We start from the raw sequence: 21,360 nt of genomic DNA, 5'->3' as shown, positions 1-21,360 counted from the left end.
TGTATATGAATCCTCTACCATTACTAGAAAATGGTAGAGGATATTAATAATAATTTTTCGTGCCCGACTCAGTGGCCTAGCGGCCAGAGTCCTCTCCTTGAACGTGCTGGGATCCCCTATAGGCACCGGTTCTAGTCCCAGCAGCCCCACTTCCCATCCAGCTCCCTGCTTGTGGTCTGGGAAAGCAGTGGAGGGCAGCCCAAAGCCTTGGGACCTTATACCCATGTGGAAGACCTGGAGGAGGTTCCTGGCTGCTGGCTTTGGATCGGCGCAGCACCAGCCATTGCAGCTCACTTGGGGAGTGAATCATCAGATGGAAAATCTTTCTGTCTCTCTTCCTCTCTGTATATATAACTTTGTGATAAAAATAAAATCTTTAGAAAATAATAAGAATTTTTCAGTGTGGGGTCTTTTGAGTTAGATTTACTTAGAGTAGTAGCTATCAGCACGTGATGGGGAGAAAACCTTTGCAAAGTGTTGAATTTTGCAGACTGTTACCACTATATTTTGCTCTGGAAAGCAAGAATTTGTTTTCTTCCATTGCCAGCATGGCTGAGGACACAATTAAAAATGCATTTCCAGTCTGGCAGTTGGGGGATGACCTAAGGACTTGCCCTGCCTCTCACCTCCCTGGGAACTTATCTGTAATGTGAGGCTCTATACCTGTTATCCTAAGGATTCTGTTCTTTAGGTTCTCAGGAAGCTTTATGTGAGAAAAATATTTGTCAAGAGAATTGGAAGACGGGCCCGGCGGCATGGCCTAGCAGTTAAAGTCCTCGCCTTGAACATGCCGAGATCCCATATGGGCGCTGGTTCTAATCCCAGCTGCTCCACTTCCCATCCAGCTCCCTGCTTGTGGCCTGGGAAAGCAGTCGAGGACGGCCCAATGCTTTGGGACCCTGCACCTGTGTGGGAGACCTGGAAGAGGTTCCTGGTTCCCAGTTTTGGATCGGTGCAGCACCGGCTGCTGCAGTCACTTGGGGAGTGAAACATCGGATGGAAGATCTTCCTCTCTGTCTCTCCTCCTCTCTGTATATCTGACTTTGTAATAAAATAAATAAATCTTTTAAAAAAGAATTGGAAGAGGCAGGCTAAATCTCCCTCAATATTTTCTCAACCTTTCTAGAAAGGAATAAAGAATGCCTCTCATTGGGTTGCTCTTTAGATTACCGTACTGTTAGTGTTTTTGCTTGGAGAATAAATTGCTAGGAGGTACCTGGGTTCTTAGAACATTAGTTAGCCACTGGAGCCACCAAAGATGTGTTACCTACTAATGGGAAAGAGTTACAGCTTTATCACAATTCGGTAGTATAAGCATCATGCCTGATGTGTAGTTTGGCATTTGACACAAGCTCTGTCTCTTCACTGGATCTGCTGCAGTGATGCCCTTCCAGGCTGTCCACAGGCGATTCCCAGGCTGCAAAACTCATGTCCTTGATCCTCCAGCTCCTCCTTGGACTGCTTGAATATCTTCATGACAGGGCAGCTGATTTTCCCATGGCATACAGTCCAGGGATACCCCCAAAAGAAACCACCATGCCATTTTTTATTTAAACCTAGTTTGAAAATTATAATCTGTCACTTCTGCCCCATTCTGTTTGTTTGATGGCCCAGCTGGGATAGCTAGAAGAGCTCATGGTGCGTTTGTTATTTCTCTTCAGTGTCTCTCCAACAAGGGCCAGCTAGACACTACCCAATGGTAGGGCTCCAGGAAGAAAACAAAAATAGCCCTCCTAAGACATGGACCTGGAAGTGGAACCATACCACTTCTGTCACGTTGTGTTGGTCTTAGCCAGTGACACAATTAGCTCAGATCTGAGAGCATAGGATATAGAGTACACCTGTTAATGTGCAGGAAAAAAATCGGCTATCTGATTCATCACATAAGATAAAATAAGCACATTGACTTGCAAGGCTTCCAGGTACAAAACATGCTGAACACATTCAACTTTCCTCCCTATACCAGGGATTTGCATATGGAGAAGCCTGTTCTCCAACAGTGGCATCCCCGGTTTTTTTGGGTAGAGACAGCTGGGTGTTAGTTCCTCTGCCTTACTTCTGTGTAACTTGGAAAATCTGCACAGTATTTTTGCTGGCTACCATTACAATAATGCACCACATATCTTCGAGTTCTAGCCATGGGGCACCAGTTTGGCCAAACAATATTCTGGGTGTGCAGGGATGGTGTGGTCTGGCGGGGGAGCATTTCTAGACATGACTCCCATTTGAATCAGCAGATTAAAGCAGACGGCCTTCCCTAGTGTGGTGGACCTCTGCTGATCAGTCAAAAGCCAGACAAGAAGTTTGACCCAGAAACAGGAGGTAGTTTTTGTGTCTGTCTGAGATGGAGTCCAAGTTTTTCCTGCCTTGACATTCAAAGGAAACGTCTTCCCTGGGTCTTGAGTCCGCCAGTCTTGTGACTAGAAATATGGGATTAGATCTTTTGGGGTTTCTAGCCTGAACACTGCAGATCCTCAAACTTGTCAGCCTTCATAACTATATAAGCCAATTACAGCAAATCTTGTGTATATTTCTGCACGCCCCTCGCCTTTATTATTGGTTTTGTTTCTTTGTGGAACACTGAGGAACAGATTGTTCCTCTGGTTCTTCAGGGGCAGAGCATTGTATATGGAAGAAAGCACATTCTCTTTCTGAGCGCTTACAGCCACTACCAAGATTTTTTTCTTTTAACCTTTATTTCAAAGGAAGAGACAGACACCAGGTTAAAGCCAGGAGTCTAGAACTCCACCTGCATCTTCCACATGGGTGGCAGTGGCCCAAATGTTTGAGTCATCGTCTGCTGCTTCCAGTATCCATCAGCAGAAAGCTGGCATCGGAAGCAAAACTAGGAGTTGGGCACTGTGACGGAATGTAGGTGTCCTAGCATGAGGTGTTTTTTCTATTTATAATTTATTTGTATTGGAAAGTCAGCTTTACAGAGAGAAGGAGAGAAATATATTCTGTCTACTGGTTCACTCCCCAAAGGGCCGCAATGGCGGTAGCTGAGCTGATCTGAAGCCAGGAGCCTGGGACTGCTTCTCTGTCTCCCACGTGGGTGCAGGGTCCCAAGACTTTGGGCAGGGTCCCTTACTGCTCTCCCGGCCACAGGCAGGGAGCTGGAAGGGAAGTGGAGCAGGTGCCTATATGTGATCGTGGCGCATGCAAGGCAAGGACTTTAGCCACTAGGCTATCAAGCACCACTGTGCTGGATTTTAACCATTGTGCCAAATGGCCCCCTCTCCTTTGGAAGAGGTTCCTGCAAGTTCAGTTATAGGGTCTATATTCTAGAGATGGGAAACAATTTGGTTCCTTGCTGTGTGCTAGCTCTTCAGATGTTAGAGGACAGATGCCTTCATTTGGTCATGTCAAGGTACTTGTAGTTAATGTTCTCAAAATAATGAGATCTTTGATCACCATACTTCATGTAATCTGAATTTTAAAAAGCATGCAACCATGTGTTTGTGGTTCATGCTAAATTAGATCTTGGCATGGTGGCATTTTTTTTAAAACAGTATTTGTTTGAAAGAGTGATGGAGAATGAAACTTGCAAATGAGAGACAGAGTGCTGGCAATCACTGGCTTACTCCCTAGATGGCTGCAACAGCCAGGGTTGGCCAATGCCAACTCTGGAAGCTTGGGACTCCTGGTCTCCTTGGTGGATGTCAGGGGCCCAAACACGGAGCTGTGCTCCACTGTTTCCTCAGGTGATCATGCAGGATGCCAGCATTGCAGGTGGTGGCCTCACCTGCTTGGGCACAGTGCTTGCAGCAGACACCAAGTGGTGGTATTTCCCAAGGGAGAACAGCTTTTCTTTTTGAGGATTTGCATTTTTAATTCATCCTTTCAGCAGAATTTTCTTCTATTTCAAATGTCCTGGATTTCCAACTTGAAATATGAGTTTTCAGAAATCAAAAAAGTAACAAATTGAAAGTGACACAGCCATCTCCGAGTGGTCAGCACCAATCAGCAGGGCTTACGCTGGAAGGATGACTTGTCTGAGGCACTAGGAGACGTTATTCCTATGCCCAGGAGCCTGAGCATTTCAGCGTAATGTTGGCTTTCAGGAGGCAACCACTGTCAACTTAAAAAATAAAAGCTATCAACTTAACATTCTTTAAACAGACACACATAATCACATAAAAATAGGAGGGGCCTCATGCAAAGAAAATTCAAGTTAGCAAAAAGTGACAAGTTGTTTGGTCTTGTGAAAAATAAAGCTCAAAATCTAAGCACAAACAGCAGAAGAAAATGAGCTGTTCCTCTGGCCAGGAACCTGGCGTGGGACCCTCCCTGATGATGGGATGAGACAAACAGAATGTATGGGAAGTTGGGGAGATGCTGGAATCGACGGTATCTCAGCTTATTCCAGTCAACCCCCTGAATCAGACTGTCAGAAAGGCTTTCAAAAGAGGGTTGTGGAAATGGACAGGATTGAAGTGAACTGTTAAAGGCATAAAAGCTAAAAGGAAATCAGACACAGGTTTTTTTGCACTTCATTTTAATTATTTTAATTTTTTAAATATTTATTTTATTTTTATTGGAAAGTCTGGTATACAGAAAGGAGAAGAGACAGATCTTTTGTCTGTTGATTCACTCCCTAAAGTGGCCACAATGGCCAGAGCTGCGCCAATCAAAAGCCAGGAGCCAGGAGCTTCTTCCATCCCTCCCACACTGGTGCAGGGTCCCAAGGCTTTGGGCCATCCTTGACTGCTTTCCCAGGGCACAAGCAGGGAGCTGGATGGGAAGCAGGGCGACCTGGACATGAACCAGCGTCCATATGCGACCCCGGGTGTGCAAGGCAAGGATTTTAGTCACCAGGCAAGCGTACTGGCCTGCAAACGCCGTCTTAACATTATCTGTGAGCAGGATTGGCTGGCACTACTCACAGGCACAGCCTAGTCCTGAATTGAGGCTGTCAGCTTTAAAACCAATTGGGACATTCCACCAAAGCTGATTAAGGTAACATACAACTTTGAGCATTTCACAGAAAACAAAAGCTTTTGTTCACCACGAAAACTTTTAAGCCCTATTTGGAACAGGGTGAACGATATCTTCCATTGACTGGTTCAGTCTGCAAATGGCTCCAAGTAGCCAGGCTGAAGTTGGGAGCCAGGAATTCCACCTGGGTCTCCCACAAAAGTGGTAGGCCCCCCCAAGACTCAAATTATCACCTGTTGCCTTCCAGGCACATTTGAGGGAAGCTGGATTAGAAATGCAGAGCCAATGACCCGGATATGGAATACAGGCTTCCAAGCACCCTCCGTGCCCCTGTTCTCCGCAGGCCCAGCCCTTGTTTTAAAATTGAGATCCGAGGATTTTTCATTGTTCTGTTAGGTGCTGGGAATGCAATGAAGAACTAACAGAAACCATCATGAACGGCACAAATCACGCACCCACCCACCCCCTTTCTGGGAATCTTAATTTTTGAGGAAACACCGCAGTTCCCTCTATTTTAGCCCACGTTTGCTTCTCAGCAACGTATCACACTTGAGGCCCAAACAAGGCAGATCCAGTAACCTCAGCTGTAACTTGGCCTCCCTGCAAGGTCAGAAATGGCCTTTCCAACTTCCGCACCCCCAAAGTGGGAGGGACAACCCCGGAGATGCTAAGAGACGCCTTCATCCTCTTTCAGAGAGGTTGTGTGTGTGTGTGTGTGTGTGTGTGTGTGTGTGTGTGAGATTTATTTCTAATTGTTTTTATTGTAAAAATTTATAGAGAGGAGAGACATATCTTCTGTCCAGTGGCTCACTCCCCAAGCTGATCGTGGTTAAGCCGACCCGAAGCCAGGAGCCAGGAGCCTCTTCCAGGTCTCCCACGCGGGGTGCAGGGTCCCAAGGCTTTGGGGCCATCCTCGACTGCTTTCCCAGGCCACAGGCAGGGAGCTGGATGGGAAGTGGGGACACAAACCGGCGCTCATATGGGATCCTGGCGATGCAAGGGGAGGACTTTAGCCCATAGTCTACAGCGCCGGGCCCAGAAGCTGCGTTTTTAAATGACACAAAAATCCTAAAACAACAAGGACAAACACAAAACCAAACCAAGCCCTTCCCATAGTTGTAATGCCAACCAAACGGGGAGGAGCCTGCGACCATTCCGCCAATCAGCGCTCGGGCGTGCTTCCCGATTTAACCAATGAGCAGGGCGCGCTGTGCGTGAGGTCGCCCAATGGGAGCGCGTGCGTCGCGGGCTGCGCGGTATTTGAATCCTGGACCAAGGGAAGCTCGCCGAAGCCGCTGTGCGGAGCCGGCCTAGGGAGCCGCTCCAACGGCGGCGGACGCCAGTGCCTGCCAGCTCCCCGGCCGGGCTGTGGGACTCGCCTCCGCGTCCCTCATGGCGCTGCTCCGACGCCCGACGGTGAGTGGGTCTGGCCTCCCCGCCGCGCCCGGCTCCTTTGTTCCCGGCCACAGCTGCCTCCTCGCCTCGGGGCCTTCGGGGGCCGGCCGTGGTCGGCTTAGTGCTGCCCCGGGCTGGGGAGGGGTCGGGCCGGTGTCGGAGGTGACACCTGTCAAACGAGCGGCCCTGGACGCGACCCCCGGGGGTCCCTGGCCGTCACTAGCTGGCGAAGCTCAGGCCCGTCCTGGGTTTTCCTTCCCCGCTCGCTCCTAACTGCCTGCCGGTGCTGGGATCTGTGGTGGGGGTGGGGAGCCGAGACGGGTTCCTCAGGCCTGTTGGATCACGCCCAAAGCGGCCACGGCTGTGTTCCCGCACTCGCGGGCTTCCAGGCTAAGTTCACTGTGGTATGGGTTTGTTCCCTTAAAAAAAAAAAAAGATTGACTAGTGTAATAGAGATTATGCATGTAGCTTCTGCCATATGGCTGAGTGAGACGAAAGAGTCCAAGCTTGTTTATTTAATCTTTGTAACAAACCAAGTGTTAGGTTGTTTGGGGTATTTTTCCCCTCAGATCCACCTTTGCATTGCTAACAGCGGGGCGGGCCGTGACACAGCTGCAGCACATTTGCCAGGCCAAGCTGCTAGTTAACACAGTTAACAGTTACATGAGCAGGTTTCCACCCATGAGAGTTACGTTTACAAATGCTTCATAAAACTGGCCATTGATACTGGAAAAATTGAACAGTGCCACTCGAGAATATAAATTTTAAGTCCTGAGTAAATCCATCCGGCATTTAATTCATAACTTTTTGTGACTCTAAATCCCATCAAAATCTTTCAAGGAAAGATTTCTCTCTGGCCTCTGCCATTATAGATTCACTCAAGTCCTCTTTAGGGAGTTTTCTTAAGAGAAGGACCCCCCACATCTTCAGGATAGGACCCTGTTTTGCTTTTGAAATGCTTACCACTGTATGATCAATCTTTGTGATGGGAATTGCTTTTTTTTTTTTTTTTCTTTCTTTCTTTTTTTTTTTTTTTTACTAAAGCAGATTTTGCTTCTAATCACATTCTGTCTAAAGCGAGTTAACACCAACCATCAATTTTTATTTCCAGCCTTTTGGCCTCTCAGCATTTGAGAGCCAAGACTGGGTAACAACCCAGGAGTAGTAGCATCCCTCAGCATCCTGACCGCAGCAGGTCTATGTAGGGGGGACCTTACTGACAAAGCTGTATTTCTAAGGTCAGGCCCCCTGGAGCATTTCTTATTTTGCTAATTGGCAAAGAGAAGCTGCTCAAGTTATTCAGCGTGATTTTTTTTAAACAGTCAAACCTGTTTTTACGTATTCATATTATAGCTCCTTAATTTTTTACTCTGATTGGAGTTGTTACCAATCTCTGTATGGGAACATTTTTTTAAAAAGTGACCTGAACTAGGGCCCTGCACAGTAGCCTAGTGGCTAAAGTCCTCGCCTTGCACAAACCAGAATCCCATGTGGGCTCTGGTTCTTATCTTGGCTGCTCCAATTCCAATCCAGCTCCCGGCTTGTGGCCTGGGAAAGCAGTCAAGGACGGCTCAAAGCCTTGGGACCTTGCACCAGTGTGGGAGACCCGGAAGGCAATCCAGGCTCCTGGCTTTGCATTGGCTTAGCCCTGGCCACTGCGACCAATTAGGGAGTGAATAAACGGACAGAAGATTTTTCTGTCTCTACTCCTCTCTGTAAAACTGACTTTCTAATAAAAATTTAAAAAAATTTTTTTTCTTAAGATTTATTTATTTTTATTGCTAAGTCAGATATACAGAGAGGAGGAGAGAGATCTTCCATCTGATGATCTACTCCCCAGGCGGCCACAACGACCAGTGCTGTGCCAATTCGAAGCCAGGAGCCAGAAACTTCCTTCAGGCCTCCCACATGGGTGCAGGGTCCCAAGGCCCTAGGCCACCACGCGGGGCCTCAAAAAATAAAATCAAAAGAAAAAAAAAAGTGACCTGAAATAGCTAATGGTGTAGGTACTACAGGAGAAATAATCGCTTATTTGTTAGGCCCACTTAAATACTCAAATAGCTTTTTTAAAAGATTTTATTTATTTGAAAGGCAGAGATACAGACAGGAGATAGCGCCTCATCTGCTGGTTCTCTGTCCTAATGGCTGCACCGGCCAGAACTGGGCTGCTCTGAAGCCAGTGGCCAGAAACTTCCTCTGGCTCTCCCATGTGGTGCTAGGGTCCAAGGATCTGGGCCATTGTCATCTGCTTTCCCAGGCCATTAACATGGAGCTGACTGGGAGGTGGAACAGGTGGGATTCTAACCAGGGCCCCTATGGGATGCTGTTGCTTTGGGCAGAGGCTTAGGTTACTGTGCCTGCCCCTCCAAATAGTTTCATCAGCTGGGAAGATCATACAACACAGATAAAGTAGATGTATGATTTGGGGTGATGTTATCGATCACAAAAAACTAAAGACTTCTTAACGTGTGCCTTGTTCCTGGGTTTTAGCACATTCACCTTCCCTAAAGCAAGTCTCAATTTGAGTACCTGATATTAACTTATTTTATATTAATGTTTGCTTAACTTTTTGTTGTGTGTTTTTTAGGTGTCCAATGATGTGGAGAATATAGACGCTGGAGTTAATCCTAAAGCTAAGAGTCATGTGACTATCAGGCGTGCTGTTTTAGAAGAAATTGGAAATAGAGTTACAACCAGAGCAGTACAGATAGCTAAGGTAAAAATCCTGAGGCCTCAGTGTGCATATAGACGCTGATCCTGTATGGCACAGAGGGGCAACACTGGCTATCTGGCCCCATTTGTGTTTCTTCTTCCTTGCAGAAACCTCAGAACTCTAAACTTCCAGTTCAGCCCACCAAAGCAACAAATGTCAACAAACAGCTGAAACCTACTGCTTCTGTGAAACCAGTGCAGATGGAAACACTGCCTCCAAAGGTAGGAAGAAATGAATTTACACTCAGTGAAGTCGTCCATTTCCTTTTTCTTTCCTTTTTTTTTTTTTTTAAAGATTTGTATTTATTGGAAAGGCAGATTTACAGAGAAGGAGAAGGAGAAAGATCTCCCATCCATAGGTTGTCATGCCAGGCCCCGAAGTAGTGCATTTCCAGCTGTACTGCAAAGGTGCCTTGCCATCACAGAAACAGAGAATTCTGATAGCCAAACCCCGGTATCATCTTCCTACCTAAAGCAGTGATTTCAGTGTGAAATGTTGTGGGACTTGATTAACATAATGTGTGAAGCATGGACATGAGGCCTAGTGGTTAAGATGCTTGCACTCCTCACCAGAATACCTGGGTTTGAGTCTCAGTTCTAGCCTGATCCAATCAGCTTCCTGCCAGGGTGGATGCTGGGCAGCAGCTGTAAAGGCTCAAGGAACAGGATTCCTGCCACCCTGTGGAGAGCTGGATTGTATTCCTGGTTCCCCGGTAGGGCTTGGCTCAACTCTAGCTGTTGCAGGTATTTGGGGAATGACTGGTTAACTCAAATGGAGTTAGAGTGCTGATAGACTCCTGGACTTGTTCACTTTCATGTTCAAATATGCTCAAGCTGTCATACAGGAGTTATTTGTTCATAGGCACCGTGTAGCTGCTTGGAAGATAACAGTAAATACTTCACTATAGCATAGGATAAATATATATCATATATACATATGTATATATACATATTAGAAATTTTACAAAATAGAACTTTGCATATATGAGAATGCTACAAAAAACTTTATAGGAAAAATTACAAGAAAAATGTTAGAGGAAACTCATGGGTGGGTTTCACAATTTTTCTCTCTCTCCCGAAAACTTATCTTAATTCCATTTTCTGTGAGTTTTTTTGAAGTCTGTCACAATTGAAAAAGAGGTATATTGAACACACACTGTGCATACCCACTTGGTAAGCTAGACAAGGAAATACCTGGCTTCCAGGAGACTAAGTAGAAGAGGCATATGTACCTGAACATTAAATTAGCAATTTCAGGGATTGATTAGATGCCACTGAGCGGTCTGTGAGCAAGCATCCTATGAACAGGGGAGATCTGAGTGGCTTCCTGGCAGGGTCTACCTGCAGGCGGGAGAGCACACTAAGAGATGGAGTGGCTAAAGGAAACCTGGTGTCATAAATGGGACTTTGAAAGATACTAGGGAAGGGTCCCTTTACGGGCGAAAAAGCAACAGTAAGCATCAGGGCAGCCAAGTTAAAAAAGCTGCGGTCCATGTCCTGGGATCAAGGAGCCTGCAGGTCTAGATTGAGTCAGAAGTTATGTGGGAGAAAGCGTTCAGACAGGACAGTTGCAGCTGAATGAGAATGCCTCCTGTTAGGCAATGAGGAGACTACAGACGTTTGAGGAACAGAAAAAGTACTGAAATCATAAGGTGTCTCTGGGTGGGAGGTAAGGTGGGAGCCCAGAGCCCTAAGTTCTTCCCTACCTGTCGTCATGCATGGGAGGGGCTAAGGAGCAACACTGTGTTAGGGTGTAGCAGAATGCCCTTCATGGACATCCTTCGGGATTTAGAAAGGGTACTTTGGATACACTGCTTCGTGTGGAGGAATGGGCCATTTAAACATGTGGGTCTTAAAGCACTTACAGAAAAATTAATGTCGTTAAACAGGAAAGCCAAGAGAGGGAGGCATGTTTCGGGAGGGTGCCCTGTTTGGCTTTAGATTTGTTAAAGTAATGGCGGGATATCTTGCTGGCTGATGACGTCTGAGGGAGAGGGTGGCCTGGGGGAGCCTTTACCCAGAGCTCCATGGTGGGAAGTGCAGGAGGCAAAGGCTTCGCATGGAATCCTGGAGCTCAGAGCAGATACTCCAGCGAACCTGCCTGCTTGGTTATCTGTGTGGCTCAGTTGGTTGGTGACTTACTACCTAGCAAAGCCAGAGGCCCATTTTCACACGTTAATCTCTGAGCTGCTATGCAGTGCTTGTTTGTGGTTTCTCCCACACTGCAGACAGAGTTTTTGGCATTGGATTTCAGATCATTCTTCTCCATAGCGTGTAAGTCTTTTTATTTTCATCCAAAGAAATGATCAGAGGGATAGTTAAGGTCTTTTAAATAGTGCTGTAATGAACACTGCTTATAAAGTTGCTAAAGTAGCCTGTATTGGGATATTGATTTAAGTCCATGTAATGAAACACCGTTTAGCCACAGGTATCAAGGTTTAGTTGAATCTCTGCAATGTCAACATTCTTGTAACATTATTGGGAAACCAGTTTGTAGCAGAATACATGTGACCATAGATTAGCTTTTAAAGTGTACACATTAATGCAAAATATCAATGGTAATTGTTTTTGAGTATTATGTTGGACTTAAGATTTTCATTTTCTTTCCTAAAATTCTCAGTCTTTCCCCCTAGGTACACATTTCTGATTGATTGAATGAAAGTAGAAGAAAAAAGGCTATTTAAAAAAAAAAAAAAAGTACAGTGAGCCAAAAAAATTGTTGTGAAAGAAACAAAAGAAAAATTGTTTCTTCCCATGCCCTTTACTGCTCCGCCCTTTCCCCACATCTCCTTGGCTGACTCCTTTGAGGCTGCTCTGTTTCCATTCACATAAGCATCACTTCCGTGGTGGAAACATAGCTCAGTGATCTAGTTTAGAAGTTATCAATAGTTAAAGAACAATTATTTTTCAGTTCAAAAACACACCTTTGCTCTGAGCTATAAAAAGTGAAGGGACCATTGTGTCTTTGAGGGTGGGGCCCCTCCTGGCAGGTGAGCCCCTTGCTTCCTGCCCTGGAGGCCTCCCTGCTCCTTGGCAGCCGGCCCTGTACTTGAGGTGTTGTCAGTGGAATGCACAGGTTTCTAGCTGCTTTCCTGGAGATGCACTTGAGAGCTGGTGCTCCCGGACTTGTGGTAGCATCCTCTCTGTGAGGCTGGAGGGCAGATGAGACAGAGCCCTGGCTGAGCAGCTGAAGGGTTCTGGGCACTGACAGAGGCTAGTTATCCTGAAGGGGGAGGGCGAGGTGGGGATGGCAGGGGGAGTGCATAGAAAATTTTTGCTGCTGACCATGACCATAGAGGTCTGGTAAACACTGAGTATTTTCAAAGGAAGGGGAGACCTTCCTCAGCCCCTTGTTTGCTGGGCATTAGGGAAACATGAAACTATTGACTCCGTCTCCAGGTACATCTTAGCCAGGTAGGGACTCCAGGAGTCCAAGTGGGGTTAGCATGCACTTTCACAGTCAGGTGCATGCTTAGGAGAACTGAGAAATGGCAGCCAGAAACTCAGGGGAGCTGGGAGATTTTGCAGATTTGATTTCAACACCAAAATCGGTGATAGTCACTATTCAAACAGAACCATGATTTATGGCCTAATTCTCCCTAATATAAGATCTGTGTAAAAGGAAAATAAACACAGCTGCTCACATTTTTAAAAAAGATTTTTATTGCAAAGTCAGATATACAGAGAGGAAGATCATCTGTCTGGTGATTCACTCCCCAAGTGACCGCAATGGTCGGAACCGCGCCGACAAGGAGCCAGAAACCTCTTTTGGGTCTCCCACGTAGGTGAAGGGTCCCAAAGCTTTGGGCTGTCCTTGACTGCTTTCCCAGGCCACAAGCAGGGAGCTGGAAGGGAAGTGGGGCTGCCGGCAATAGAACGGGCACCCATATGGGAACCCCGGTGTGTGCAAGGCAAGGACTTTAGCCGCTTCGCTACCATGCCTGGCCCTTCACATTTGTTTTTATTTATTTACTTTAAAAAAATATTTATTTTATTGCAGTCAGATATACAGACAGGAGGAGAGACAGAGAGGAAGATCTTCTGACCGATGATTCACTCCCCAAGTGAGCCGCAATGGCCGGTGCTATGCCGATCCAAAGCAGGGAACCAGGAACCTCTTCCGGGTCTACCACACGGGTGCAGGCTCCCAATGCATTGGGCCGTCCTCGACTGCTTTCCCAGGCCACAAGCAGGGAGCTGGATGGGAAGTGGAGCTGCCAGGATTAGAACCGGCGCCCATACGGGATCCCGGGGTGTTCAAGGCGAGGACTTTAGCTGCTAGGCCACTGAGCCAGGCCCCACATTTGTTTTTAAAAGAATGACTGTTTTTAATTACACAAGGAACATAGACATCAAATAACAAAAATATTAAAATACCTAAGTGACCAGTTCATTAATTCCCACAAATTGCCATTTGTTGCATTCTCAAAGCTAATCACAGGAAGTGGTTCTACCCATGTACAAGTGAGAGTACCTGTATATGCACACATACGTGTTTGTTGCTACAATGAAGTGTCTGATTGGCATCAGTTTTTGTTGTGATCCTCCCCTGCTGCAATTAATCTGATAATGTATGTCTTAAGTTTAGTAGAGAAAGAAACTCTTTTTTTAAAAAAAATTTATTGGGAAGTGAGATACACAGAGAGGAGAAGAGACAAAGATCTTCCATTTGCTGGGTCATTCCCCAAGTTACTGCAATGCTAGAGCTGAGCTGATCCAAAGCCAGGAGCCTCTTCTGGGTCTCGCACACGGGTGCAGGGTCCCAAGGCTTTGAACCATCCTCGGCTGCTTTCCCAGGCCACAAGCAGGGAGCTGGAGGGAAAGTGGATCCACTGGGACAGGAACCAGTACCCATATAGGATCCTAGTGCATGCAAGGTGAGGACTTTTAGCCATTAGGCTACCATACTGAGCCCAAGAACTCTTTTCTCTTAAGCATTCATTCATTTAATGTCTACAATATTCCTACTTGGTTGCTATTAGCTTTTTTTTTTTTTTTTTAAAGATTTTATTTATTACAAAGTCAGATATACAGAGAGGAGGAGAGACAGAGAGGAAGATCTTCCGTCCGATGATTCACTCCCCAAGTGAGCCGCAACGGGCTGGTGCGCGCCGACCCGAAGCCGGGAACCAGGAACCTCCTCCGGGTCTCCCACACGGGTGCAGGCTCCCAATGCATTGGGCCGTCCTCGACTGCTTTCCCAGGCCACAAGCAGGGAGCTGGATGGGAAGTGGAGCTGCCAGGATTAGAACCGGCGCCCATATGGGATCCCGGGGCGTTCAAGGCGAGGACTTTACCCGCTAGGCCACGCCGCCGGGCCCGGTTGCTATTAGCTTTATACTAGTTTGCACATTATACAAAGAAGCTGAGCCTCTCACTGTTAGTAAATAACAGTTATAAGCTCAGGTCACCCAAGCACAGAGCCTGCATTCTAGCCGCTTGTCCTACTGTACCACCGGAAGATATGTTATACTTTGGCCATATCAGTTACAGCCTGCAGAAACTAGAAAACTCAGGGCACCAGTCTCTGACATTCCTATTTCAGATGGCCTTCATGGACACTTGCAGCATTTCCTGGTGTAATAGGAACTCTTACCACAACTTGTGAATACACCTATATTTACATATTAATATTGATCCTCTCTGCAGTCTCAACTTGTGCTAGATCAAACAGGAGCCTCTGAACATAACTAAATTAAAACAAAACTAAAACACTTTGTGTTATTAAGAGGTGGACAATGAGAGCAGCCATATGTTAGTTCCCTCCCTAAAAGCCCTTACTAGCTGCCACAAGCAGGAACACAATCCACACGCCCCATGTTTCTGAGAGGACCCCAGTCCTGCCGCTGGCCAGGGTCTTCAGCGGCAGAAAGCTGGAGTCCCCGCTGCAGCCTGCTGTCAACCTCCCATTCTCGGACAGGGGACCCTGACGCCCTAATTGCTAAATTGAATACCTGCCCCAGGATAAGCAAAAATTCACACTTCATACAGCTTTTGATTTGACTTTCCAGTTGTCTTCACTAGCCAAAGAATGCATTGGTTCATCCAGTTTGGAGGTTTTTATTTACAAATCACTTTTGTTCAAAGATTTGTGATAGGAAAGGGTGATTGGCACAGGAGCTAAGATGCTGCTTGAGACCCTGCCCCCTGTTCTGCAGTGCCTGGGTTCAAGGCCAGCCCGGCTCTGTCTTGCTACTGACATGCACTCTGGGAGGCAGTGGGCGGCCCAAGGACTGTAGACCCTGCCGTCCGTGGATTGAGGTCAGGCATCCTGGCTTTGGCTTGGCCCAGTCCTGGCTGTTAGGGGCCTTTGAACAGTGAACCAGAACGTGGGAAGTCTGTCTTCAAATAAAATTAAAGTCTGTGACAATGGACTAGCTCAACAGATCTAAATGGAAGATTGCACAGTTGGTCCCTAGGGCTTAGGTGACTGCCTGAATAGACAGGTTGGAGCTTCAGGTCTTTTAGGAATGATGTGTTGGACTTCGCATGGGATTCTTTACATCAATTTTGGATTCAGAGCCACAGAACATATACTTGTCTCATCCTGTTAGCTTTGGGGTGTGACCAGACTTAAAGACTGTATTCTGAGTGGGACAGAGATGAGCGTTCCACGTTGAGAAGACACAGCTAACACCTGACTTCCTGTGCTGTCAGCCTTTCCGGGCAGGATGATGAAGCTCCCCTCCAGTGAGCCAGCCTCTCGCTGAGCTGCGGGTGTCTGTCACGGTGCCCTTGCTGCAGCCCACAGTCTAGGCCCTCAGCTGGGCTCAGGCTCCCCTTGCCTCCTTGGTCCTCTGCCACCTCACCAACTCATCTTTGTTCTTTTTGCCTCCTCTGGCACCCCAGCCTGCTTTCCTTCAGCCTTAGTTCAGCTTCCCGGAGGTCTCCTGTCAGGCACCCAAGAGACTGCGCTCTGCAGTTTGAGAACCCATACCTCTCACACACTTGGCCTTTTTTTTTTTTTTAAGATTTGCTTTTATTGGAAAGTCAGATATACGGAGAGGAGGAGAGACAGGAAAATCGGCTGTCCGATGATTCACTCCCCCAGTGATGCAACGGATCGCGCTGTGCTGATTCAAAGTTAGGAGGCGGGAGCTTCCTCCAGGTCTTCCTCTGCAGGGTCCCAAGGCTTTGGGCCGTCCTCCACTGCTTTCCCAGGCCACAAGCGGGGAGCTGTATGGGAAGTGGAGCCACCAGAATTAAAACCGGCGCCCACATGGGATCCCAGTATGTTCAAGGCGAGGACTTTAGCTGCTAGGCCACTGCGCCAGACCTATACACACTTGGCCCTTTCTCAGATTAAGGGCTGTTTATTTATTTATTTTTTTAATTTATTTTATTTTTATTACAAAGTCAGATATACTGAGAGGAGGAGAGATAGAGAGGAAGTGGAGCTGCCGGGATTAGAACCAGCGGCCATATGGGATCAAGGGGAGGACTTTAGCCACTAGGCCACGCTGCCGAGCCCAAGGGCTGTTTATTTTTGATGTTGTATTTTCCTTTGAGACAAGTTTAACAGTCACTGAATTTTGGTATAAGCTAAGGTTACCTGCTTTATTATGCAGCCTCCTCTTGCTCTTTAATACATATTTAACACATATTCTTTATAGCCTAGCAGTTCTGGGAGGCTTTACTTTGTACCTCCTATTCTTTCTAGAAGGCATGGTTTATTTATACTTCATTACTAAATATTTAACTAACTTTATAAATTTTTTATTTGTGTGGTTTCTATAAATAAGCACCCAGTCAGCATACAAATATAAAATATTGTGGTGTATATTTATGTGGGCTTTGCTTTCTTCTGCTATTTTGCTCACAGATGGGGACATGCTTTCATTTATTTTTTTAAGGTTTTATTTATTTGAAACAGTGACAGGGAGGGGTGGAGAAAGAGATGTTGTATCTGCTCATTGCCCCGATGGCTGTAATAGCTGGCTACCAGACCAGGAGCCAGGAGTTTCAGACAGGTCTCCCATGTGGGTGGTGGGGCGCATGGACTTGGATCATATATTGGCTTCCCAGGTGCATTAGCAGGGAGCTGGATTGACAGTGGAGCAGCTGGAATTGAACCACACTCTCATACGGGTTGGCACTGTTGCCAGCAGTGGCTTAATGTGCTGTAGCACAGCACAGGTCCTCTGGAACTTGCTCTTTTCTCTTCTGTTTTCTTAAGATTTATTTCTATTGGAAGGGCAAATTTACACAGAGGAGAGACAGAAAGGTCTTCTGTCTGCTGGTTTACTTCCCAAGTGACCACAATGGCCAGAACTGAGCCAATCCAGAGTCAGTAGCTTCTTCCGGGTCTGCCACGTGGGTGCAGGTCCCACGGGTTTGGGCCATCATCTACTGTCTTTCCAGGCCACAAGCAGGATGCTGGATGGGAAGTGGAGTAGCTGGGATTTAGTCACTGATTTAGTCACGGATTTAGTCACTGAGGCATTGTTCCAGGTCCTGTTTATTTTTTTTTTTAAGATTTGTTTATTAATTTGAAAGGCAGAGTGATGCACAGAGAGGAAATCACAGATGTCTTGTACACACAGACACAGCAGGGCCTCCCATCTTGTGGTAGGAGTTCAAGTACAGTTTCTGTTGCCTTCTCAGGTGCGTTAGCAGGGAGCTGGAAGCAGAGTAGCTGGGATATAAGCTGGTGCTCTGATACAAGATGCCAGCATTAAAAGTAGCAGCATATGGGGCCCAGGGTGGTAACCTAGCAGCTAAAGTCCTCGCCTTCAACATGCTGGGATCCCATATGGGCTCTGGTTCTAATACCGGCAGACCCGCTTCCCATCCAGCTTCCTGCTTGTGGCCTGGGAAAGTGGTCAAGGATGGCCCAAAACCTAGGGACTCTGCACCCATGTGGGAGACCCAAAAGACCTCCAGGCTCTTGGCTTCGGATCATCGCAATTCTGGCCATTGTGCTCACTTGGGGAGTGAATCATCGGACAGACGATCTTCCTGTCTCTCCTCCTCTCTGTATATCTGACCTTGCAACAAAAATAAATCTTTAAAAAAAAACACAAAGTTGTAGCAGCTTAATCTTTTTAAGCTATTGCATTAGTCCCACTCTTTTGCTTTTCTGTTGCAACTTTTTCAACTCATAATAGTTGAAGAAAACATTGTGCTTGGCTGTTAAAATGAATGATTTGCTCCAGTAATTTCTGAACCCATGTGGCCAGTGTTTTCATTTAGTGTGACCTAGCCAAGTCATTTAGGTGCATGAGACCCTGAAGAAGTAAATAAGTAAGCTTTTTAAAAATCTTTATTATCATTTTATGATACAGTTAAAGGCTCCTGGGATTTCCTTTATCCCCTCCCTAACTTCCCCTCCCCCATCACCTGTTCCCCTATATCATTACTAAAGTATAGTTCTTCATACACAGTCATATGTCCATCATTGCGGGCATGGACAATGGCAGAGTGTCCAGCATCCTATTGTCAAGATATAGTAAACAGGTCCATGTAAGTCCATCTTTGTCTGGAAATAGATACATACTACATTGTATCTTCACATCTGGATGTGTTAGTCTCCATTTCAGTTACTGTAAATCCCCTTAAATGAAAAGTCACAATACAAAATCAACAATAGAAAGAAAAAAGACATTAACAACACCATGAACTTAAATAACATGCTACTGAATGACTAATGTGTCACTGAAGAAATGAAAAAGAAAATCAAAAACCTTCTTGAAGAAAATGATGCTACTGTTTGATCTATGAGTCATTGAAGAATATAATCAGAAGAAACTGCTTTGAAGAGATGAAACTAACAAAAACAAAAACATCAAAATCCATGAGATATGGTTTCCACTGATTTTTGTTGGTGAAATGTGTCTCTACTAGACAACAAATAAATGGGTTTTGTTTTTTAATCCAGTCTACTAATCTATGACGTTTGATTGAGCTTAAGCCATTTACATTCAGGGTTAATATGTATGGGTGGTACTTTGGTCCTGTCATTTTAGGAATGGATTGTTCATTGATTTAGTCTTCTGTTACTTTACTGGGATGTTCTTTGCATTTGCCTTTGGTTTTGCTTGGTGCTATTCCTCTTCTCTGTCAAGAGAACATCTTGAAGTAACATTTGTAGGGCAGGGTTGGAAGAGGCATATTCATTTAACTTTTCTTTACTATGGAAGAATTTTATTTCATTTTCAAAGAGAAAAGAAAGCTTTCCTGGGTACGTTATCCTGGGCTGACAGTTTTTTTCTTTTAGAATCTGGTATATGTCACTCCATTCTCTTCTGGCCTGTAGAGTTTCCTGTGAGAGGTCTCCTGTGAGTTTAATTGGCATTCCTTTAAATGTCAATTGATTTTTTTCATGTGCACATTTAAGGATCTTTTACTTGTGTTCAATTGAAGAGAGCTTGATGATCATGTGTCGTGGTGAAGATTGCTTTTGATTAAGCCTGTTGGGAGTTCTGTGCCCCTCTTGGATGTTGTTTCCCAATTCTTTCTGTAGATGAGGGAATTTTCCCCTTATTATTTCATTAAAAAAATATATATATTATTATTATTTTATTGGAAAGGCAGATGTACAGAGAGGAGGAGAGACAGAGGAAGATCCTCTGTCTGACGATTCACTCCCCAAGTGAGCGCAATGGCTGGTACTGTGCTGATCCAAAACCAGGAGCCAGGAACCACCTCCAGGTCTCTCACGCAGGTGCAGGGTCCCAAGGCTTTGGGCTGTCCTCGACTGCTTTCCCAGGCCACAAGCAGGGAGCTGAATGGGAAGTGGAGCTGCCGGGATTAGAACCAGCACCCATATGGGATCCCAGCGCATTCAAGGCGAGGACCTTAACCATTGTGCTATTGTGCCGGGCCCTCATTAAATATATCTGTAAAACCAGTTTCTCTTTCTGCACCTTCTGGAACTCCCATAACTCTTCTTTTTTTTTTAAGATTTATTTATTTTTTATTACGAAGTCAGATATACAGAGAGGAGGAGAGACAGAGGGGAAGACCTTCCGTCCGATGATTCACTCCCCAAGTGAGCCACAACGGCTGGTGCTGCTCCGATCCGAAGCCGGGAACCAGGAACCTCTTCTGGGTCTCCCACATGGGTGCAGGGTCCCAAAGCTTTGGGCCGTCCTCCACTGCTTTCCCAGGCCACAAGCAGGGAGTTGGATGGGAAGTAGAGCTGCCGGGATTAGAACTGGCGCCCATACGGGATCCCAGCGTGTTCAAGGCGAGGACTTTAGCTGCTAGGCCACTGCGCCAGGCCCGACTCCCTTAACTGTTATATTAGGCCTCTTAATAGTGTTTTTCAATTCTTGAATACTTTTTTTGGCCTGATACAGCTCTGCTTCCAGCTTTTTGTTTCCCCATGGTGACAGGAAATATCTTCCAATCCTGAGATTCTTTCTTCTGCTTGCTTCATTCTATTTTGGAGACTCTCCACTGTACTTTTAATTTGCTCTACTTTGTTCTTAATTTCTGATATATCAGCCTTGATTTGCTTTATTGCTGCTATTTCCTGTTTAACATATTTCTTAAATTCTTTGAACTCTTGTATGTGCTTCATTGTTGATCAGAAGCTTTATAATGAGTTTTCTGAATTCTGTGTCCCCCATTTTCTCGAAGTATTCCTCGGCGAACTCTGAGGTTGACATAGGGTTTTGCTCCTTTACAGGGGAGTCTTCAGTGATATACATTGTGCCTTTGTCTCTTCTTTTGCTCTTGGTCATTGTACTTCTGGTTAGCAGAGTCTTCTCCTTGGGGCAGGTTTCTAAGCTCTGTCACCCACAAGTCTACAGTTCAATTTTACTTATTGCAGTTGGTACACAGCTGTTTGCTTGCAGCCAATTGTGCTACAACCTCCAGCAAGTTCCAGGTCTGGGTTCTTAGGTTAGATTTCCACCATGGTCTCCACAGCCCCAGCTCCTGGCTCACCACTCTCCACCTGCTGTGATGCCGTGCTGAGTGTGCACCATTTTTGCAACCTTTCTCCCACTTCGGTTGGAGCAGGTCCCAGGATTAGGGAGACACCAGGTGTCCTATTTAGCTAGGTTGTTGGTAGTGCTGATCTTGCCGGAACCTGTTGGACATTAGGTCTGGGGGCCACACGGACCTATTTTGACCCATACAATGCCACAGTCGATATTATTTTCCTGTGGGACCAGTGCAATCCACTGAACTCAGTGAGTTCTCATGAGCTCAGCACATGCGCAGTTCATTGTTGTCTCCTGCAGTCCTAAAGCTATTGCCACAGTGTACAAAATGGCGCTTGGCGTGCCACTACTAGAGTTCTTGATCTGCTGGCCATCAGGTCTGAGGGCTACCCAGACCTGTCTTGGGTGGAACCTGTAGAATGCC

The 21,360-nt window shown here is 46.0% G+C and overlaps 1 protein-coding gene across 1 annotated transcript in view; it reads left to right on the top strand.

The window, feature by feature from the left end:
- Window positions 1–6,175: 6,175 nt before the first annotated feature.
- Window positions 6,176–21,360, top strand: part of CCNB2 (cyclin B2) — a 32,937-nt gene continuing 17,752 nt past the window's right edge. The window contains exons 1-3 of the mRNA XM_004578036.3: window positions 6,176–6,354; window positions 8,921–9,049; window positions 9,154–9,267. Coding sequence (XP_004578093.1) covers window positions 6,331–6,354; window positions 8,921–9,049; window positions 9,154–9,267 — 267 coding nt within the window. The 5' untranslated portion in view covers window positions 6,176–6,330. The remainder of the gene's footprint in view (window positions 6,355–8,920; window positions 9,050–9,153; window positions 9,268–21,360) is intronic.

The sequence above is a fragment of the Ochotona princeps genome, chromosome 6, assembly GCF_030435755.1.
Source record: "Ochotona princeps isolate mOchPri1 chromosome 6, mOchPri1.hap1, whole genome shotgun sequence".
NCBI classification, from domain to species: domain Eukaryota; kingdom Metazoa; phylum Chordata; class Mammalia; order Lagomorpha; family Ochotonidae; genus Ochotona; species Ochotona princeps.
Note: the sequence above shows the minus strand (reverse complement) of the source record. Positions and strands in the feature narration are given on the sequence as shown.